Source organism: Bos taurus, chromosome 8 (assembly GCF_002263795.3).
Source record: "Bos taurus isolate L1 Dominette 01449 registration number 42190680 breed Hereford chromosome 8, ARS-UCD2.0, whole genome shotgun sequence".
NCBI classification, from domain to species: Eukaryota; Metazoa; Chordata; class Mammalia; order Artiodactyla; family Bovidae; genus Bos; species Bos taurus.
In genome coordinates this window covers 521,298-544,624 of record NC_037335.1, presented here as the reverse complement: position 1 = coordinate 544,624, position 23,327 = coordinate 521,298, and the positions used below count along the sequence as shown (strand labels likewise).

The 23,327-nt window shown below is 43.5% G+C and overlaps 1 protein-coding gene across 1 annotated transcript in view; it reads right to left on the bottom strand.

Moving 5' to 3' along the window:
• Positions 1-23,327, bottom strand: part of ANXA10 (annexin A10) — a 75,602-nt gene that overhangs the window by 26,848 nt on the left and 25,427 nt on the right. Inside the window, exons 2-3 of the mRNA NM_001192058.1 lie at positions 8,793-8,874; positions 250-344 (exon numbers count right to left, since the gene is read on the bottom strand). Of these exons, the coding sequence (NP_001178987.1) occupies positions 250-344; positions 8,793-8,874 (177 nt within the window). The remainder of the gene's footprint in view (positions 1-249; positions 345-8,792; positions 8,875-23,327) is intronic.

Below are 23,327 nucleotides of genomic sequence, written 5' to 3'. Positions count from 1 at the left end.
CTGTGAGAGCTTCTACTATATGAAATGAATGATTTCTAAGAAAGGGCTGGTGGGGTCACACATCACGTACAGGCACTTCTGATGTGTCTGTTCCCCACATTCTGTGCCACATGTTTGAGGCAGAGGAACTGTCCCTAATGTTCAGTAAAGTCAGACACCTTTGTGATCAGAGACTGGAGAGCATACCAGACCCTGTTTGGAGGTGTCTCAGAAGTTTGCCTGGAAACGAGAGGGGTTGGGGGGACTCACCCGGCTGAAGGCACCCAGGTAAGCCTCGGCGATCAACAGCCTCTGGGTGTTGCAGCGCTGGGTCAGGATGTCAATCAGCAGGTCTTTGTCACAGCCTGGAAGAGAGTTGTGTTGGCGAGTGAGTGAGTGCTGTGAGTGCCACACTGCAGGTAGGGAGAGCCCACGGTGCCAGGGTCAGGCCAGTGGGCCCGCTCGTCCCCTGGTGCTCCCAGTGGAGGGAGAAGGCCCAGCTTGAGTGGAAGTTTCAGGGTACCCCTGCTGCGGCCGAGGTGCCTTCTGCCTCCCCCTCTCCTGGTGCTACAGACTTTTCTTTTTTAAAAGAGTCAATAAAAATAGAGGGGAGGAGAGAATGTGGCCTTTCTCCCATCCCCTCCTACCCCACCAGCAAAAGGCTTCCCTGAACTCCACACTGATCTAGTTTGAACAGACCCCATGTCCTTCTCACCACACGGCTCCCAATGACTTACAACAGATGTGCATTGAGAGGAAAGTCACTGCTCTGGTCCTTCCAACAGCAGGTGAGATCACCAGGGTCCTTGGCTTTTTTTGGAGAAAGAATTCCCCACAGAAATGGGGTGAAGCAGGCACAGAGTTTATTGGCAGCACAGTTAGTACAAAGCGAACAAAGAAGCAGTTCATGTAGAGCAGGAGCAAAGCAGAAACACAGACCTAGAGAAGAGAGCAGCAAGGTCCCTAATGAGGAGTGTGCCAGAGATGTGATTTAAATCACTGATGTGGGGCACTTCTTCCAGGGCTCTGTTCCGCTCTGGCCAGTTATCTCGCCTCTCTCCCCACATCTGACCTGTCCCAGGGCCCTCCCCATATACATGCTCACCTTTTAGCCAAGATGGATTCTAGCACAGAAGACTGTGGGAAGTCTGACAGCACTTATTATGATGTGAGAACTGGACCATAAAGAAGGTTGAGTACCGAAGAATTGATGCTTTCAAACTGTGGTGCTGGAGAAGACTCTCAAGAGTCCCTTGGACAGCATGGAAATCAAATTAGTCAATCTAAAGGAAATCAACCTTGAATATTCATTGGAAGGGCTGATGCTGGAGCTGAAGCTCAAACACTTTGACCACCTGATGCAAAGAGTCAACTCATTGAAAAAGACCCTGATGCTGGGAAAGATTGAAGGCAGGAGGAGGAGGGGATGACAGAGGATGAAACGGTTGGGTGGCATCGCTGACTCAATGGACGTGAGTTTGAGCAAGCTCCAGGAGTTGGTGAAGGACAAGGAAGCCTGGTGTGCTGTAGTCCGTGGGGTTGCAAAGAGTCTGACGTGACTGAGCGACTCAACAACAACATCATGGGATGGTGCCCCTCCCTTTCTGACCCCTGAGGAGCCTTCTTGTACACTTGTCCCTGGTGGGGCGGGGTCTACTCTCCCTGACCTCAAGAGTGACAGATGTGCTCATCCTCTCTCTTACTTCTGCAGAGCTCAGCTCCTGCCACTAACTCTGTCCTTGGAGTATCAGGGAAGACACAGCTCCAGTTTAACCCACCTGACAAACTCCAGCTGCTCTGCTCAGGGGCCCATCTGTCCCTTACTCAGTGCAGATCCTCCAGAGAAGCAAGAGCCTTGGGGGAGGGAGCTGTGAGAGGAGGGAATCAGGCCCCTGCTTGTAACAGAGGCCCTGCTCCTAGGCTCTGAGGCCTGCGCTTCCTCCTCCACCAACCCATCGACCTGGTAAAATGCCTGGATGTACAATTGCTGCAGGGAGATCTAGCTATAATTGTGGTGATAAAGAGCTGCCTGCCAGTGCAGGAGACATAAAAGATGCAAGTTCGATCCTCAGGTTAGAAAGATCTCCTGGAGCAGGAAATGGCAAATCACTCCATTTTTCTTGCCTGGAGAATCCCATGGACAGAGGACAGAGGTGGGCTGTAGTTCGTGGGGTCGTAAAGAGTCGGACACGACTGGGCAGATTAGCATGCACACACGCAGTTACAGTAGTGACCAGGAAGACCTCAGGTGCCCCTCAACTTGATCAATATTTAGATAGACTTCTTCTTATCATAAGCCTTGGATCTTTTCTTTTCTTTTTTTCTGAGAGCATTTACTTTGGAAAATCTGTGGTTGTAAATTCTTTCTTTATTCCTTTGAGATGTAAATCTTCTCCCAACCACTTGCTGGAAGGCTAGAAATGCCTTCCTCAGGGCTTAGGACATACCCCTTTGAGCCCGCTGAGTAAGACAGTTGCTGTCCCCGGGGCCCTGTGGCAGGATGCACCCTCAGCACCAGTGGGCAGACTTAGATATCCTCATTGCATGACCGGGCCCCCAACCTGCGTCCTCTGAACCACTCACTAGCTCAGCCCAGGGCTCAGACCTTACCCGCCTTTGTCCCAGAGGAGCTGGGGCCAGTCTCTCTCCTTTGGTAAGGGCATCCTGGCCTGTTGAGTTGTGTGCGGTACAGTTTTTCTCTGACAAATGATGGAGATGAGTATAAAAGCAAGTTGAAGCACTGGGATGTTAAGCAGATCATGTTTTGGGGATTTAACGCCATCCTGGAAATGCTGGGCTCATAGGAAGGTAGTGCGTTGGCTGTGGAAACGTGCAGTGAGCAAGGGTGAGGATTGGGTAAAGGTGCACGGTGGGTCTCTAAAGATCCAGTGTGGGGTGGGGTGTCTTTTCATGTGAGAGAGAGGGCCTGGCAGCGGCAGAGTGGAGGTGGGGAGGCAGAGAATCTTCTTCAAAGACTGGAATTTCAGATTTGTGACAAAGACGTAGCCTGAAGTGAAGTGGCACCGAGCAGCAGGGTGCCCAGCCTCCCGGGTTACGTCCTGGACCCAGGGTATGTGAGATGGTTCCAGAGGAGTCTGTTGACCAAGTGATCCAAAATGAATGTAGCTTTAATAAGCAGCAGAAGGTTTTTTTGTGTTGACCATCTGGTGATGTCCATGTGTAGAGTTGTCTCTAGTGTTGTTGGAAGAGGGCGTTTGCTATGACCAGTGTGTTCTCTTGGCAAAACTCTGTTAGTTTCATTCTGTACTCCAAGGCCAAACTTGCCTGTTACTCCAAGTATCTCTTGTCTTCCTGCTTTTGTATTCCAGTCCCCTATGATGAAACGGACATCATTTTTATTTATTTATTTATTTTTTGATGTTAGTTCTAGAAGGTCTTGTCGGTCTTCATAGACTTCGATCTCTTTGACGTTAGTGTTTGGGGCATAGACTTGTATTACTGTGATATTGAATTGTTTACCTTGGAAACGAACAGAGATCATTCTGTAGTTTTTGAGATTGCGCCCAAGTACTGCATTTTGGACTCATTTGATGACTGTGAGGGCTACTCCATTTCTTTGAAGGGATTCTTGTCCACAGTAGTAAAATGATTGTTATCTGAATTAAATTCATGCATTCCAGTCTGTTTTAGTTCACTGATTCCTAAAATATTGATGTTGGGTCTTACGAAGCATTACTATGAACAAAGCTAAAGGAGGTGATGGAATTCCAGCTGAGCTAATTTCAAATCCTAAAAGATGATGTTGTGAAAGTGTTGTACTAATATGCCAGAAAATTTGGAAAACCCAGTAGTGGCCACAGAACTGGAAAAGGTCAATTTTCATTCCAATCCCAAAGAAAGGCAATGCCAAAGAATGTTCAAACTACCACACAATTGCACTTATTTCACATGCTAACAAGGTTATGCTCAAAATCCTTCAAGCTAAGCTTCACACAGTGACCCTAGAACTCCCAGATATTCCAGCTGAATTTAAAAAAGGTGGAGGATCAAATTGCCAACATCCATTGGATTGTAGAAAAGCAAGTGAGTTCCAGAAAAACATCTACTTCTGCTTCATTGACTATGTTAAAGCCTTTGCCTGTGTGGATCACAACAAACTGGAAAATTCTCAAAGAGATGAGAATACCGTATTTCCTTACCTGCCTCCTGAGAAACCTGTATGCAGGTCAAGAAGCAACAGTTAGAACTGGACATAGAACAACAGACCAGTTCCAAATTGGGAAAGGAATACGTCAAGGCTGTATATTGTCACCCTGCTTATTTAACTTATATGCAGAGTTCAGTTCAGTTCAGTCCTCAGTCCTGTCCAACTCTTTGTGACCCCATGGACTGCAGCATGCCAGGCTTCTCTGTCCATCACCAATTCCTGGATCTTGCTCAAATGTATGTCTGTCAAGTCGGTGATGTCATCCAACCATCTCATCCTCTGTTGTCCCCTTCTCCACCTGCTTTCAATCTTTCCCAGCATCAGGGTCTTTTCCAATGAGTCAGTTCTTCGCATCTGGTGGCCAAAGTATTGGAGCTACAGCTTCAGCATCAGCCCTTCTAGTGAATATTCAGAACTGATTTCCTTTAGACAGAGTACATCATGCAAAATGCTAGGCTGGATGAAGCACAAGCTGAAAAAAAGACTGCTGGGAGAAGTATCAATAACCACAGATATGCAGATGATATCACCTTTATGGTGGAAATGGAAGAGGAGCTAAAGAGCCTCTTGATGAAGGTGAAAGAGGAGAGTGAAAAGGCTGGCTTAAAACTCAGCATTCAAAAAACTAAGATCATGTCATCTGGTCCCATCACTTCATGGCAAATAGATGGGGAAACAGTGGAAACAGGGACAGACTTTATTTTCTTGGGCTCCAAAATCACTGCAGGTGGTGACTGCAGCCATGAAATTAAAAGACGCTTACTCCTTGAAAGAAAAGCTATGACAAACCTAGACAGCATGTTAAAAAGCAGAGACATTACTTTGCTAACAGAGGTCCATCTAGTCAAAGCTATGGTTTTTCCAGTAGTCACATATGGATGTGAGAGTTGGACTATAGAGAAGGCTGAGCATTGAAGAATTGATACTTTTGAACTGTGGTGTTGGAGAAGACTCTCAAGAGTCCCTGGGACTACAAAGAGATCAATCCAGTCAATTCTAAAGGAAATCAATCCTGAATATTCATTGGAAGGACTGATGCTAAAGCTCCAATACTTTGGCCACCTGATGTGAAGAGCAGACTTACTGGAAAAGATCCTGATACTGGGAAAGATTGAGAGCAGGAGGAGAAAGGAACAACAGAGAATGAGATGGTTGGATGACATCACCGATTTGATGGACATGAGTTTGAGCAAGCTCCAGGAGATGGTAATAGACAGTGAAGCCTGGTGTGCTGCAGTCCATAGGGTGGCAAAGAGTCAAGCAACTGAACAACAAATAAGGTTTTTCAGTTATATATACATACTGATTTTTGCTATCATCACACATAATTATTATAATGTGATTTTGTTGTTATCCTGTTGGGATTATCCACAATACACCTCTCTGAATTACTCTCCATTTTTCAAAGTTCATAGCAATTCTGGCTCATTTATTCTTTTAGAAGTATTTAAAAATATTTTTCATATGGATCTCAAAAATGTTATTCAAATATCAATTAAAATAACTGTAAACTTAGGAATCAATTTAGAGAAGTCACTAACATATCTGTTGAATTATTTATGTGTTTTTCTTTTCTAAAAGACTTAGTAAACATTTGTATAGTTTTTGTAAATTACAAGAAACTTTATTTGGTTAAAATTATTCATATTTGTATTTCTATCAATATTTCAAATTATATTATTTTTATTTTGGTCTTAACAGAATAATTCCTTAATGAAATAGAAGATATTGAACTTTATGTGGACCTTGTGTTCAGAAAAATTATTGAACTCTCATGCTGCTGCTGCTGCTAAGTTGCTCAGTCGTGTCCGACTCTGTGCGACCCTATGGACAGCAGCCCACCAGGCTCCTCTGTTCATGAGATTCTCTAGGCCAGAACACTGGAGTGGGTGCCATTTCCTTCTCCTGAACTCTCATACTTCTAATAATTTTTTACTGGATTACCTTGGATTTTGAAATTTGCTGATAATGTCTGCTGCAGAAACAAAGAATTTTGACTTATTCTTTAGACAGTGTGTCTTTTTCTCTTTCTTGTCCTATTGCATTAGGGCCAGGAATTCCTAAATAATTCCTACTTGATGGTTTAACAGAAAAGCATAGCGTAATGATCCTTACCAATTTTATGGGCTTGTATGATGTATGGTTGATTCTTGTTATTCATGATGTGTTTCTACAAAGTCACCATGAATATGAGTTAGTAGATACTGAATGGTTACTTCCAGGGGAGACACAGGAAAACTCAGCCACAAGGTGTAAAGGGACACTTCCTCCACCTGTATAAATAGTGTCTACACGCACTCTACAGCTCACACCACATTATTGCTGAGTAAGGGCAGAGGCAGGTAGTGGCGGATCTAATTTAAGTAGCACCGAGGGTCCCACAGAGATTCGTTTTGTCTTGTGGGCAGCTTTGCCATGATTTAGGCATGTAGGTCAAAGATAGTTCCCGTTGTCCAGGATCTGACAGGGATGGTCTGGAAGTTACATGTGCTAACTGAGACAAAATAAACACAGGTACTCTGTGTTCTAAGCGTGCATGGGCGGGGGAAGCAGCTGGTCACAGCTGGGGCTTGGCAAGTGCACTGTTAGAGACGTTACCTGGGAGGCACTGCTTTTCCTCGGTGAACTGTTACACACTGTAGGACACATTTTATTAAAACAACTCCCTTTCCTTTGCATCAGACCATATTTTTGCTTTCTGATTTTTCTAAGTATTAATAAAACACAGAGCCAAGTCAAAAATCATCAAGTAGGATTACATCAAACTCAAAAGCTTCTGCAAAGGAAAAGACTACAGTTAACAGTACTGCATTGCGTAGTTGAAAGCTCCTGAGAGAGTAATCAGTGAATGTTCTCAGCATAATAACAAAAATGGTAATTATGCGATGAGAAGGATGTGTAAGCTAACCTTACTGGGTTAACCATTTAGCAACATGCATGTCAAATCATCATGTGTACATACACCTTGAACTTACACTGTTGTATGTCAGTTATGTCTCAGCAAAGCTGGAAAGAACCCACAGTAGCCAAGGAGAACACTCGCAGTTGTCATTTTTGGTTGAACTTTGCCAGGAGCATCCAAGCGTGTTGACCTGTGTCCTTGCTCTATCACCCTGAAGCATGCCTGAGCTGTCACATGCAGAACCTCCTGGAATCCTTCAGCTAAAACACTGACAAGCAAAAAGCTGCAAGGGTCGAAGTGAATCTGAATTCTGACCCTAAAATTGCAATGACAAGAAAACTGAAACTGGTGCAAAGAAAAAAACTTTTTTTTCAATGAGTAGATTTCTCTGATCTATAGTTTTAAAGCAAAATATTCTCCAGAAGGAAGAGTTCATCCATAACTTTCTATTACCCTGCCTTTAGATTTTTCTAGTGATGATTGATATTTCAAAAGGAATGGAAGCAGTGCAGATTCTTAAAGTGGACTTCAGAGCATATTCAAGTTCTTGATTGTTTTCCTCTGGGGTCCTGCTAGTGGACACACGCACACACACACAAACACACAGACACACAGACACACACATACACATAGTATCGCTCTCATAAAAGCAACCTTGTCTTCCAAGCTGACAGTTCGCTTTCTCCTGAAAGGCTTTGTATGTTTGGTGCAAATGTTCTGGTGTCAGTGTTTATCTCCCTGCTCACCAGCAGTCTCCTTCGCACAGGTTGACGTCTCACAGCTCTGTGTTGAATCCTAAGGATTAAATCCTTTTTTTAAAAAAACTCAACAACTTCCCCCTTCTCTCTACATTTCTTTCCTAAACTCTTGTTCGTTCATTGGACATCCACTTCTAAGGTGGGCGACCCCGCCTCCCCACCCTGAGAGCTCACAGACTGATCTGCAGTTGACCTAGGTGGACAGGCTGGGTGAGTGGGGGTGGGGGCAGGGCCGTGCAGAAGGAGGTGTCTGGCCTGATGAGTCTGGAGGATAAAGAAGGGCTATAAAGAGGACGGCTCACTTGAGGGGGTTCCTGAAAGATGAGAATTTGAATGCCAAGTGGATGGGAGAAGAAAACAGCCTTCCAGGTGGGGTGGGGGAGCAGTGGGGTGGGGTGGGGGTTGCTGGGCCAGTTTGCAGGATGTAGAGGAGCTGCCTCTGGGAAACAGCAGAAATAGGGCTGGTTTAGCCGGATATGGAGGTCCCAAAGGAAACAGGCTAGAAAACAGACAGTGAGAAAAGATGCTTATCCCAGATAAAGTTTTTGACTTAAGAATTTCATTGAATAGTAGTGGTGAGACACTTAAGAATTTAAGGCAAAAATATATTGATCAGATGTGCAATGGTGAAAAGCAATTCTGTTCATCTTTTCTATTTTTTTTATTCTATTTCTTTGCCCAGCTTTTTGTTTGAATCTGTGTTTCCCTTCTGTAGGGCTTCCATGGTGGCTCAGATGGTAAAGAATTTGCCTGCAGTGCAGGAGAGCGGGTTCAACCCCTGAGTTGGGAAGATCCCCTGGAGAAGGAATGGCAACCCACTCCAGTATTCTTGCCTGGAGGATCCATGGACAGAGGAGTCTGGTGGGCTACAGTCCATGGGGTTGCAGAGTCAGACATGATTGAGTGAGCATGCACATACAGTCATAAAATAAGGTGAAAACACAGAAAAAATGACCCCAAAGGAGCTAGACATCCCCAGGCTCACCGAATCCCTGGAGTGCGCCTCCCAGCAACTCAGCATCCAGCACGGGGTTGAAATTCGGAGCTGGGAAGATGGTACCCTGAACCTGATGGGGAGGGTCAAAGAGAGAGAGGAATTGGGTAATTCTCACCAAAGACTTCAGCGTGTTTTTCATATAAATAAAGACAAAAGTACATTCTATATGTTTGAATTACTCTAAGACACACACATGGGTATTTTAAACAGATGTGTTATTTGTATGTCAGTTGCGGCAACTTAGTTGTGTTCTTTTCAATCCCCTGTTCTCTCCTGTATTGGGATCTAGAAACTGAGAAACTAGAACTGATAGTAGAAAAGTGTAAGAATCAAATAAATACATGTCTTCTTAGTAAACAGTAAGCATTTTCTTAGGAATTGGAGACTACTTAGAAATTGAAAAGAGAACCCTATTATAGGGCTTCATTCCATTTAAATGCTGCTGCTGCTGCTGCTAAGTCGCTTCAGTCGTGTCTGACTCTGTGCGACCCCATAGACGGCAGCCCACCTGTCCCTGGGATTCTCCAGGCAAGAACACTGGAGTGGGTTGCCATTTCCTTCTCCAACACATGAAAGTGAAAAGTCAAAGTGAAGTCGCTCAGTCATGTCCAACTCTTAGCGACCCCATGGATTGCAGTCTACCAGGCTCCTCCGTCCATGGGATTTTCCAGGCAATAGGACTGGAGTGGGGTGCCATTGCCTTCTCTGCCATTTAAATGAGTTACAGATTAATCCTTTGTCGCTTCATCTGCAAATATTTTCTCCCATTCTGACTGATATCTTCTCCTCTTGTTTATGATTTCCTTTGCTGTAAGCTTTTAAGTTTACGTAGGTCCCGTTTGTTTATTTTTGCTTTTCTTTTCATTTCTCTAGGAGGTGGGTCAAAAAAGATCTTGCTGTGGTTTATGTCAGAACATGTTTTTCCTAGGTTTTTCTCTAATAGTTTTATAGTGTCTGGTCTTATATTTAGGTCTAAGCCAGAAAGAAAAAAATAAATATTCACACATATACGTGGAATCTAGAAAAATGATACAGATGAACTTATTTGCAGAGCAGAAATAGAGACACAGATGTAGGAGATAGACTTGTGCACGTCGGGGTGAGGGGAAGGGGGACAAGCTGACAGAGTAGCGTTGACATGTATAAATGGTTGTTTGTTATTCCTCACTAAGTCGTGGCTGCCTCTTTGTGACCCCAGTGGACTGTAGCACGTCAGGCCTCCTTGTCCACCATCTTCTGGAGTTTGCCCAAGTTCATGTCCATTGAATCAGTGATGCCATCCAACCATCTCATTCTCTGCTACTCTCTTCTCCTTTTGCTTTCAATCTTTCCCAGCATCAGAGTCTTTTTCAATGAGTTGGCTGTTCACATCAGGTTGCCAAAGGATTGGAGCTTCAGGTACCATGTGTAAAACAGATAGCCAGTGGGAAGCTGCTATAGAGCACAGGGAGCTCAGCTCGGTGCTCTGTGATGACCTAGAGGGGTGGGAGGGGGAGGCGAGGGAGGTCCCAGAGGGAGGGGTATATGTACACATGTGGCTGATTCACTTCACTGTACAGAAGAAACTAACGCTACATTGTAAAGCAACTATACCCCAATAAAAAAATAAACAATGAGTTAGAAGTGACAGTTACCACTACAGCTTTAAAAAAAAAATTCAGGGGCCCTAAAGTCATATTATAGAAAATTGAAATATTGAATCTAGAATCGAAATTCACAAAAATCTAGATGATGCAGGTAGAGTGGAGGGTTTTTGGCAGAAACTTGCAGGTGCAGAGGAAGCCATGAGCTTCCGAAGCCCCTCCTTTCACACTCTGTCGTGTGCCGATAGTAGAGTGACTCTGCATCCCTTATTGAGCCCGAGCCAGCAGCACTGGGCTGGGTAGGAGCACACGCCAAGCAGTAACCACCAGTTCAGGTGTGCTGAGAAGGGGAGCTCCCCCCGTTTGTTGTGAGTTTGCCCAGAAATGATGGGCAAAGAGCCTTCCCATGGTGACGAGTCTCTGGGCCCTTGAGCAGGCAGCTTCGCAGAGCAATTCTGTTGAACACACAACATTCTGGGGCCCATGGTCTAAGAGCAGAAAATTAATTAATTGATGAGCCTGGTTTCTAGTCTTAAGAAACATGCATATACCACTGCCAAAAGATTAATGAAAAGATTTTGGGGGAGTAAGAGCACTGTTCACCTGTGTTAAAGCTAAGAATTAAATTCAATTTGTGTTCCACTTGACCGATATTAATAAGTTTTTATAGTCAGAGGCACAAACGTGTCTGTGAAACATTCTTTTTAAATCCTAGATGGACAGATGTGTGATTAAAATACGGACATAGTTTAGGACCTTAGGATGCCCACGTGTGTGTCTGCACTCCAATGTCCAGTTCACTTCTGAATCAGTGAAAGTGAAAGTCGCTCAGTTGTGTCTGACTCTTTGCGACCCCAGGGACTATACAGTCCATGGGATTCTCCAAGCCAAAATACTGGAGTGGGTAGCCTTTCCCTTCTCCAGGGGATCTTCCCAACTCAGGGATCGAACACAGGTCACCTGCATTGCAGGCAGATTCTTTACCAGCTGAGCCACAAGGGAAGCCCAGGGATACTGGAGTGGGTAGCATATCCCTCCTCCAGCGGGTCTTCATGACCTAGGAATTGAACTGGGGTCTCCTACATTGCAGGTGGATTCTTTACCAGATGAGTTATGAGGGATATCTCAAGCTCATTGGCGATGACCCAGAACTTACTTTTCTTGAGCCAACCCTCATTTCTATACACTATTGCATAGGAGACGATATGAGTTTTATTTCCCTATTCACTATCACCCCTGAGAATGAAACTCTATTAAGAAAATAGACTTCGGTTTTTCTTTCAGTCACTAAATTGAGTTCAGAAAGCAGACTCTAAGTTAAACTCCTAGATTGAGTTCTCTTCACCTCGGTTATTTTCTTTTGAATCTTATAATCCTAAAGCAATTTAAGATTTAAACTTTTGAAAGATAAGCCCTGCCTTTAAATGTGAAATTTATTCTCTGCTCTTTGTCACTGTCTTTTACTAAGTCCCTTTTGTCTGCGTAGCTTTTTCTCAGTTTTTTCATTGGGAAAACTAAAGGCTCATTGAGGCATGTTCATTGTAGGAGTTAGAAGGCTGTTGCACAGGTCTTGGGTGACAATGCCATTCATTGCCTGGTGACCTCGGTCTTGCTGCAAGCTCTCAGACAAAGGACTGTCTTATTTATTTATTTTTTAATTATGGGAGTATAATTGCTTTACAGTGTTTTGTTAGTTTTTGTTGTACAATGAAGTAAATCAGCTACATATATATACATACAGCCTCTTGAACCTCCCTCCCAACCCCCTATCCCACCCCTCCAGGCCGTCACAGAGCGCGAGCTGAGCTCTCTGTGCTTTACAGACGCTTCCCACTGGCCATCTGCTTATGTGTCAGTCCCAGTCTCCCAGTTTGTTCCTGTCTTAAAAGTGTAAAAGAGAAAATGTATTTGGAAACAGTGAGACATATTGTTACATATGAGTAAGTAGCCTAGGCCATCTCATCTCTGAAGGTACAAACGTCCATCACAAAGCAGAGCATTTCATTCCTGGCTGGACTAGGGTCCTCCAGAATTCCGACTGGAGTGAGTGCTATAAAATAAAACTATTCATATATTTTGCAAAAGAAAAAAAAAAGGCACACACACACAGAGCTCTAAAAGTAATACATAAGGAAAGTTGTTCACTCGCTAAGTTGTGTCTGACTCTTTGTGACCCCATGGACTGCAGCATGCCAGGCTTCCCTATCCTCCAGTATCTCCTGGATTTTGCTCAAACTCATGTCCATTGAGTCAGTGATGCCATCCAACCATCTCACCCTCTGTTGCCCCCTTCTCCTCTTGAACTGTCTATAGTGATTTATTAGACAAAATTTGTATGTGAAATAAAAATCCACAGTTTTTTCTTCATAGTTTTTTTAAATCCTCACACAGACTACTAATACAATGTATTTTTACAACATAATGCAAAAATTATTTCTTTCTGTTTACACTTCTTGTCTCTTTTGCCACTTAAGGTACTCTCCTTATCTATTCGTCTTAGAAAACACTAAAAATGTTTTAGAAGTAAATTCAACACTAAAAGTAAAAAAGAAATTGTGAATAGTCAGTAATTCAAACAACAGTTTTCTAGCGAGCTCTTGTCATTCATGCCCACTTATATAGCATATTAAATCATTATATTCATTTCATATCAATTATTATGTTTCAGTTAAGCTTGGAGTCAGCAACATTGTTTCATGTAAGGTACCTACTTAGGGTTCCTTGGAATGCTGCCCTCTTCTTTTAATGGTCATGTTTCCTTGTTTCATTGAGATGTAACTGACATGTGGCCTTGTGCACAATGTGATATGATGTCTGTGTGTGTGGTGAAGTGCTCCCCTCAGTACAGTTAGTTGGCACATCTGCCACCTCACATGGTCTGTCTTTCTTCTGATGAGGAAACTTGAGACCTGCTCTCTTAGATGTTGTTGTTGCTTAGTTGCTTCAGTCGTGTCTGACTTTGGGACCCCATGGACTGTAGCCCACCAGGCTCCTCTGTCCATGGGGTTCTCCAGTCAAGAATACTGGAGTGGGTTGCCATTCCCTCCTCCTGGGGATCTTCCAAACCCAGGGATCGAACCTGCATCTCTAATATCTCCTGCATTGGCAAGAGTGAAAGACTGTTATGTTAGGTATTTTTCAGAATGTATGCCTCTTAAAGTGAAGTCCCTTTTAATATATGTGTTCCTAATTTGTTCACATCTTAGAGCAAATTGGAAATTTTGAAAAAGTGGACACTTTCCAATGTGACATAAAAAATAATGCATCTATCCACAAAAAATTTTTTTTGCCTTGAAAATTGACAGATTTAGACATAGCGTCACTTAAAAATAAGTCCTAATGCCTGTCATTTCCACTTGAATTCTTACCGCAAGGTAAGCAGAATATGATCTTCACTTCTACTCATTTGTGAATTTAGATTTTGACAGAGGAATGAAACATACTCCCTTTTAAAAAGACAGAACAAACTGCTTCATCAATTCACTATGCAGAAGGTTATGAGTAATTTGTAAATTTAAAATTGGTTCCAGAACCTACTCCCCTGAGTGAATAATGAATGGATTTCTTCAAGTGACAGAAAAATTTCAGAATTATCTGGAACTGAATACAGACTGGAAGACTCACAGATTGCTCATAAAGTTGATAAAAACATCTTAATCATCTCATATCAATAGGTGCATGGATCAGTGCATATTTCGTCTCTTCATAGCTGACCTAGGGGCCAAGGTCAGTAAACCCATGCTGATCCTTATTCAGCACCCACTCTTAAGTCCTTTCTCTCCTCTGCCTTGTGTCACCCGAACACTAACCACCTGGGAGCCTCAAGAGTTTCGACTTTGAAATGACAGCTGGCCTGACTGGTGCCTGCCAGTAGGTGGGTTTCAGTGAATGACTTAGCGTAGTTTCAATGTCATTGGGATTCCTAGATCTCTAGGGAACTGAGGATTTTTGGAGCCCTGTGAGGATACCCTCCAGGAGTCCTGGGCCTTCATTCATGGGCATATTGTCACTTTGGGGCACGGGTCCCTGGTCTTCACTGACTCAGTTCTGAACACCCCGCACCCACTCACCTGTCACTCCTGTCTGCAAGAACATCCTGAACGATTTCAATGGCTTGGAGACAAATAGCACCATGGGGTGATTGACCCACCGTCTCCCACCTTCCAGGAGCGTGTCCTTCAGTCCCTCTGCTCCCGGCAACACCTTCCTCGGGTACCCTTATCTCAGCCTCTGCTCCTGCTTCCTTGATGCTCCTCCCCACCCCACCCCCCGCCAGTCTCCCCACCCCCAGCGAGCTGTCCCCGCAGCCAGAGAGTTCCCTTTCGGGTCAGACACGACACCTATCCTTCTGCCTCAAGTGCCCCCCACCCAGAGCCGGGTTTCCCATGCTGGTTTTCTGCTCTGGTGCACAGTGGGGATGCTGTTCACGTGAGAAAAACATCCCGGTACACCGGGATTTACGCACACATCCAGGGGGCTGGCCTGAGCACGCTGCAGGGCGTCAGCAGAGCGCGTCCTCCCACCCCGGGGGCAGAGCAGGAGTGTGTGGGGGTAGAGCAAGAGCTTGAACCTCGGCGCATCGGTCAGTGTCCACGGCGACTCTGCCCGTGACTAAGAATAGATCACAGTCCAGAGGTTTCAACCGCGTAAGCAGAGCTCTGCGCACCATCCCAGGCTGTCTGTGGGGTTCCTGCCTGACTTCCTCTCTCCTGAACCTCTCGGCTCCCGCACACAACAGCCCCACACTGCAGCCCCAGGGAACTTGTCACCCACCCGTGCCCACCTCCGTACCCACTCCCATCCCCAGACTCCTCCGTGACTCTGGGGAGCCTCCACTCAGGATTTGACTGATGGCTCCAAGGCCACGTGTGCAGAGGTCCCTCCTGACGTTCCCCTCCCCCCAGGAGTGTCTGCGCCCTTCCAGAGTGCAGCCGTGTGCCATCCCGTGCCAGTGGTTGGTACCCCATCAGGAAACGACCCTAATTCCTCCTTCCTTCAAAATAACAGAAACCCACTTCTGCAGCACTGTGCAGGACCCCGGCCACCTCCCAGACACTCAGAGGGACAGAAACACATACACAAGCTGGAACAGTGGGCTGGAGTACTGCGGCACAGAGGGAAATGTTCCTCCCAACTCTCCCGGTGTTCCCAGAGCACGAAGTCTCCTTAACTGGGCTTCCTGCATTTCATTGAGGATGGACCTGAATGTGACTGGTCGTGCAAGGTTAGAGATTGAACATTCTCATGAAAAAAGGAAGAATATTTGGATTTCCAGGCATCAGTTTAGGAAGAGACACAACAAGTCACGAGAATGGAGGTGACCTAGAATTACACTCTTTCCTCCCAGACTCTGGAGTCAGCTCAGATTGCACCTGTTCTGTGGAGTCTTCCCTGATTTTATTGTGTGTTACCTGTGGCTGACTTTGCTTATTAAACATGGCCTTGCATTTTTTTGCATTTACCTTTTCCTCCAAATTTTTAGTTTCTGCAGGGCAGTGACACTTCCTGCTTTTCAGAGCATTTAGGGCAGCACCTTATTCAGGAAGTGGGCTCTGAGGATGTCTGCAAAATGCTAAATAGAAAAGTGTATGGACCCAAAGGCATCTGAATGCATCCCCCGGCTTCAGAATCCGCTTTCCACACAAGCGGGCTGTGCTCCGCGCACCTTCACCCGGGCTTCCCAGGCAGTCGCCGCAGCCATCTCGTGAGACTGGGTTGTCAAGTGTATTTCACAGGTGAGGAGGCGCTGGGGCCAAGTGAGTGGTGTGTCAGGAAGCCCACACTCAGCTCCAAATTTATCTTCCTGGCTGGTGCTTTTTCCATTAGAGCTGGAGTTGATGTAAAATAAAATAACATGTATGGTTGAGGCCCCTTACTCATTTCTTTTTGCCAGGGAAAATGTCCCTATTTGCAAAGGTTCCTGTGGGTAAAACTAAAACTCTAAAGCATAAATTCTTACTCTTAAGCCAGTTCTATTAGAACAAGAAAGGGGTGTGTATGTGTGTGTGTGAAGGAGGGGTTGAGGAAATTAGAGAAAGACAGCCAAAAATAGATCCAGTGGCTGGGCCACTGAAGTGCATTTAAGAACAGAATGTCTAATAGTTAACCTCCCAAAGAGCGTTAGTCACTCAGTCGTGTCTGACTCTTTTGCGACATGACTGTAGCCCACGAGGCTCCTCTGTCCATGGGGTTCTCCAGGCAAGAATACTGGAGTGGGTTGCCATGCCCTCCTCCAGGGGATCTTCCCAACCCAGGGATTGAACTTGGGTCTCCTGTGTCTCCTGCATTGGCAGGTGGATTCTTTTTTTTTTTTTTAACGATAATTGCTTTACAGAATTTTGTTGTTTTCTGTCAAACCTCAACATGAATCAGCCACAGGTGTGTGTGTGTGTATATATATATATATATACACATATATATATATATCTCCCCTCCCTTATGAACCTCCCTCCCATCTCCCACCCCATCCTACCCCTCTAGTTTGCTACAGAACCCCTGTTTGAGTTTCCTTAGCCATACAGCAAATTCCTGTTGGCTGTTTATTTTACATAGTTTCCATGTTTCCATGTTACTCTTTCCATACATCTCACCCTCTCCTCCCCTCTCCACAAGTCCATAAGTCTATTCTCTATGTCTGTTTCTCCATTGCTGCCCTGTAAATAAATTTCTTCAGTACCATTTTTCTATATTCCCTATATGTGGAGGCCTGGTGTGCTGCGATTCATGGGGTCACAAAGAGTCGGACACAACTGAGCGACTGATCTGATCTGATATGTGTGTTAGAATATGGTATTTATCTTTCTCTTTCTGACTCACTTCACTCTGTATAATAGGTTCTAGGTTCATCCACCTCATCAGAACTGACCACTGAACTCACCTGGGAAGCCCAAGGAAATATGCATCTAGCATGTAATAAAAATAAAGCTTAGTGATCTGATGACTACCATAACTACTGATATTAAGATGTGCTAAGTCATTTCAGTTGTGTCTGACTCTGTGACACTATGAACTGTAACCCGCCAGACTCCTCTGTTCATGGGATTCTCCAGGCGAGAATACTGGAGTGGGTTGCCATGCTCTCCTCGAAAGGATCTTCCCTGATATTAAGATAGGCTGAGTTATATTCTCAAATTGATGCAGAAGTGTTTATGACTATGAACCAACTACTAAATTAGTTTCTGTAAGATCTTTACAACTTAGTAGATGGATGTTAAGGAGTTTAAGAAAAGAATGGAGGAACCTGGATTCAACCACATGGTCTCTAATGATTCTGGTCCAAGAGTGTCTTCCCTCACAGGACTTTATATTTTGAGGAAACAGTTATGAAGGAAGATGTAACTGAAGATAACTTTATCTGAATAACAGGTATTGTGAACATTATCTTAATAATATGTAGTAGAACACTATAAAACTTAACCCTCCTCAGAATGAATTGATGGCATCAAATGACTGCTTTCTCTTGAAGCCTCAAAATATTCAATTCTTAACCCCAGGAATCTAAGATGCTCCCATGTTTGTAGGTGTGATTAAGTGAAGGGGTTTGAGGTGGAAAGTATCCTGGATTATCTGGGGGCCCTGAATATAGTTTTACCTATTGAGGCAGAGGGAGATTTGACTACAGCAGGTGATGTGAAGCTGACAGCAAGCTGCCGCGATACAGGCTGTGAGCATGAAGGAAGGGCATTGTGCAGGGAGGTAGGTGATTTCTAGCTGCTGAAAGGGTGAAGAGACCCCCTTTCCAGAGGCTTCAGGAGGACCTGGGAACAGCAGCCTGGTGAGACTGATTTCAGGTTCCTGACTTCAGAGCTGTCAGAGGATACGTTGGTATTGTCTCCACCTTTCTGATACTTTGTTACAGAAATAAAACAGAAAATGAACCCTTCACCTTGGAATCCTCCTCTCCATCTGTCCTTCAAGCCTGAACTCTTAGCTCAGGAACTTGCTCAATCCATTAGGAACCCCACCCCGTCAAATGATACCCTTAAGCCAGCCCCCCGAATTCATAAATATCCAGCCTTCCTCTGCACCCTGAGACACTGTTAAGACTGTCAAGGTAGAACTTCCCCTTCTATTCAATCTGCTTTATTGCTGGAGTGCTTTGGTGCCATTTCTAGGAAGCCTGCATTTGATATGATACAATGAGGAAATCTGAAATAACATTCTGTCTGGATGAATAAAAGGCAATGGGTTATTACTGTTTTGTAAGTAAATAAAGACTGTCACTGAAGTTACCAGAAAGACTAGGTTTCATAGCTTAAAACATCTTGGAAGCATTTCATGTGACTGATGCCAATTAATGAGGATTGTAAGAAGATTACTGCTATTTGGTAACTCTGTCCAGGGTCTTTCAGAATAAACAGAAAAAGACATAGGGTTGAGATTATGAATTACAGAAGAAACAATAAGATATAGAGACATAATTTAGGACATTATATTTAATGTATACGCCCCTAGGAGAGAGCATAACTATGGAAGAAAAACAATACTAAGAAACAATAAAATAAAACTAATAAATAATATAATCATAATAAATACATAACAATAACAAAATAACATATCACTATATAAAATAAATATAAAATAATTAAAAATAGAGAAAAATGCATCATAAAAAATTCAGGCAGTGAAAGAATCACATCCTTGTGATGTGATAAAGAAGGACTATTTGTCTCAAGGAATAGTAAAGAAAAATATCAAGGTCAGCACTTAAGGGACAATATTTATACATATTCCAGTTGCTTACAAGGGACATAATCAAACTGGAATCTGAATTCTCCTTCATAAAATTAAATTTTAGAAGGCATTTGATCAGTCTTTCCAGACTTCAGAGGAAACAACTGAGGATTCAAAGTTTTAAACCCAGTGAACTATAAATTGAAAGAAAGGGCAAAAGAAGAAGTTACCACTTATATACCCTATTCAAATCATAGTAAGAATGATTCAGCCCAGTAAAGCTGACACTGGAAGGAAGGAAGTCATGTGAAAAACAGAAGTAATTCCATATTCTTAGCACCTCAATCCAGAAATAATGGCACCCACTGAGTTTCCAGTATGTCTCAAGAATCATGGTAATTTACTACCAAAATCACTGCTGATGGTGACTGCAGCCATGACATTAAAAGACGCTTACTCCTTGGAAGGAAAGTTATGACCAACCTAGACAGTATATTGAAAAGCAGAGACATTACTTTGCCAACAAAGGTCCGTCTAGTCAAGGCTATGGTTTTTCCAGTGGTCATTATGGATGTGAGAGTCAGACTGTGAAGAAAGCTGAGTGCCGAAGAATTGATGCTTTTGAACTGTGGTGTTGGAGAAGACTCTTGAGAGTCCCTTGGACTGCAAGGAGATCCAACCAATCCATTCTGAAGGAGATCAGCCCTGGGATTTCTTTGGAAGGAATGATGCTGAAGCTGAAACTCCAGTACTTTGGCCACCTGATGTGAAGAGTTGACTCATTGGAAAAGACTGATGCTGGGAGGGATTGGGGGCAGGAGGAGAAGGGGCCGGCAGAGGATGAGATGGCTGGATGACATCACTAACTCGATGGATGTGAGTCTGAGTGAACTCTGGGAGTTGGTAATGGACAGGGAGGCCTGGCATGCTGCGATTCATGGGGTCGCAAAGAGTCAGAGACGACTGAGTGACTGAACTGAATTGAACTGATGCCTTATCTAACTCCCAGGAATTAAACAATCAGAAGTACACACAAGATGCATGAAGCTTAGGTCACTTTCTGTTCAAGATCACGAGCTTAGTGATGGGTGCAGACTAGCACCCACTCCAGTCTGAATCCACCCTCCCACTCTGTGTTTAAAATTTAATTTATATTGGAATATGGTTCATACACAGTGTTGGGTTAGTTTTAGGAACAGCAAAGTGGTTCAGTTATACATATACACGTATTCATTCTCTCTCAGATTCTTTCTCCATATAAGAATATTAGGTAGAGTTTTCCTGTGCTGTACGATAGGTCCTTGTTGATTATCTCTTTTATGAATATTAGTGTGTATATGTCAGTCCCAAGCTCCTAATTTATCACTATCCCCAGTGTTTCCACTTTGGTCACCTTAAGTTTGTGGTTTTTTTTTTTTTTTTAATTTATTTATTGATGGTATCCGGTCCCATCAGTTCATGGCTAATAGATGGTGAAACAGTGGAAACAGTGGCTGACTTTATTTTTTGGGGCTCCAAAATCACTGCAGATGGTGACTGCAGCCATGAAATTAAAAGATGCTGACTCCTTGGAAGGAAAGTTATGAGCAACTTAGATAGCATATTAAAAAGCAGAGACATTACTTTGCCAACAAAGGTCCATCTAGTCAAGGCTATAGTTTTTCCAGTGGTCATGTATGGATGTGAGAGTTGTACTACAAAGAAAGCTGAGTGCTGAAGAATTGATGCTTTTGAACTGTGGTGTTGGAGAAGACTCTTGAGAGTCCCTTGGACTGCAAGGGGATCCAACCAGTCCATCCTAAGGGAGATCAGTCCTGGGTGTTCACTGGAAGGACTGATGTTGAAGCTGAAACTGCAATACTTTGGCCACCTGATGTGAAGAGCTGACTCATTGGAAAAGACACTGATGTTGGGAAAGATTGAGGGCAGGAGGAGAAGGGGATGACAGAGGATGAGATGGTTGGATGGCATCACTGACTCAATGGACACGGGTTTGGATAGACTCATGTGATGGACAGGGAGGCCTGGCGTGCTGCGGTCCATGGGGTCACAATGAGTTGGACATGACTGAGCAACTGAACTGAACTGAACTGATTTATTTATTTTAACTGGAGGATAAGTATAATACTGTGATTTTTTTTGCCATATGTCAGTAGGAATCAGCCCCAGGTACACATGTGTCCCCCATCCTGAACCCCCACCGACCTTCCTCCCCACCTTCTCCCTCTAGGTTTTCCCACAGCACTGGCTCTCGGTATCCTGCGTCATTCATTGAACTCACACTGGTCATGTATTTTACACACGGTAATGCACATGTTTCAGTGCTATTCTCTCAAATAATCCCACCCTTGCCTTTTCCCACTGAGTCCAAAAATCTGTTCTTTACGTCTGTGTCTCCTTTGTTGCCCTGCATGTGGGATGGTTGGTACTGTCTTTCTAAATTCCACACATGTGCATTAATATATAGTATTTGTCTTTCTCTTTCTAACTTACTTCAGAAAGAAACAGGCTTTGTTTTCTAAGATGTGGTACCTATATACAATAGAATATTGACAGATTTCATGATATCTATATGATATTATGATAAGATAGAGATTACATTTAATGTGTGAATAGAATATTATATATATGTACAATATATACAGGCTTTGTTTTCTAACCCTAGCCCTAACCCTAGGCTTTGTTTTCTAAGATGTAGTACATATATACAGTTCAATATTACTCAGCCATAAAAAAAGAATGAGATAATGGCATTTTCTGCAATATGGTTGGAGTTAGAGACTGTCCTGAGTGAAGTAAGTTGCTGCTGCTGCTGTTGCTGCTAAGTCCGACTTTGTGCGACCCCAGAGACAGCAGCCCACCAGGCTACCCCATCCCTGGGATTCTCCAGGCAAGAACACTGGAGTGAGTTGCCATTTCCTTCTCCGAAGTAAGTTAGAGAAAGACAAATATTGTGTGATATCACTCATATGGAATCTTAAAAATTGATACAAATGAACTTAAACAAAATACTGAGTCACAGACTTTGAAAACCATCCCCCTTACTTCCTTCCATGCATGGAACAGATTCCGGTGGGAATATTTTATCATTAAATAATTAACCTACACTTAGTATAATCATGTTAGCAAATAAGAACGTCTCTGACAAAAGTTAAAACATCATTTGTGATCTCATTGTCTACAAATTATTGGTAAATATTTAGTGGCAACAACAAAAGGAAATATCTGCCAAGTCCTCTTCTTGTGCTTTTCGTATCTTTACATATAACTGTGTTTGTCCAAATGGAATCATGTTTTACGTATTTGGTAATTTGCCTTTTCCTATGGGCTTCCCTGGTGTCTCAGAAGGTAAAGAATCTGCCCGAAGTGTGGGAGACCTGGGTTCAATCCTTGTGTTGGGAGGATCCCCTGGAGGAGGGCTTGGCAACTTGCTCTGGTGTTCTTGCCTGGAGAATTCCTTTTCCTAGTGTACCAGTCTATAGGAAATAGCTTACAGTCTCTTCTGTTCTTTTCTTTGAAGATAAAATTATGCAGCAGCTCTAAAAATACTACTCAACCTGACTTACAAATAATCTAATTAATAATAAGGTATCCTAACACTCTTTTAGGTCTCGTCTATATCATTTAAAGAGACCTGACTCATACATGTGTGCTGAGTCATGTCTGCCTCTGCGATCCTATGGGCTGTAGCCCACAAGGCTCTTCTGTCCATGGGATTTCCCAGGCAAGAATACTTGAGTGGGTTGCCATTTCCTTCTTCAGAGGATTTTTCTGACCTGGGGATCGAATCTGCATCTCTTGTGTCTCCTGAATTGGCAGGCAGGTTCTTTACAACTAGCGCCACCTGGAAAGCCCAAAGAGACCTGAAATCCACATCCCAAACAGAACAAAGTGTACGTGTGGGTTTGCAGACCCTGGTGTTCTGAGGTGAAGGAGGCTTCTGTACCTCTTGCTCTCTTCCTGCCTACTCTGCAGTTTAAACAGTGCCTTTATGGTCTCTGTTTGATTCGAGGTTATCAACAAGGCTGTAGCAGGCAAGGCAAGTATTCTTTGTTCTACATTACATATGAAAATGATAACTCAATGTTTGTATAACACCCTTGGCTTAATAATTGGCAAACCAGAATAATAGTGTTCTGACGTTAAACCCAGTGCTTTCCGTGTATATCTTACTTCTCATTCCTATTCTCTCTCTTTTTTTTTAACTCTTTGTTCTTATATTTAAAAAAAATTAATGCTGCTTTCATATTTGTTTGTGTATTTTTTA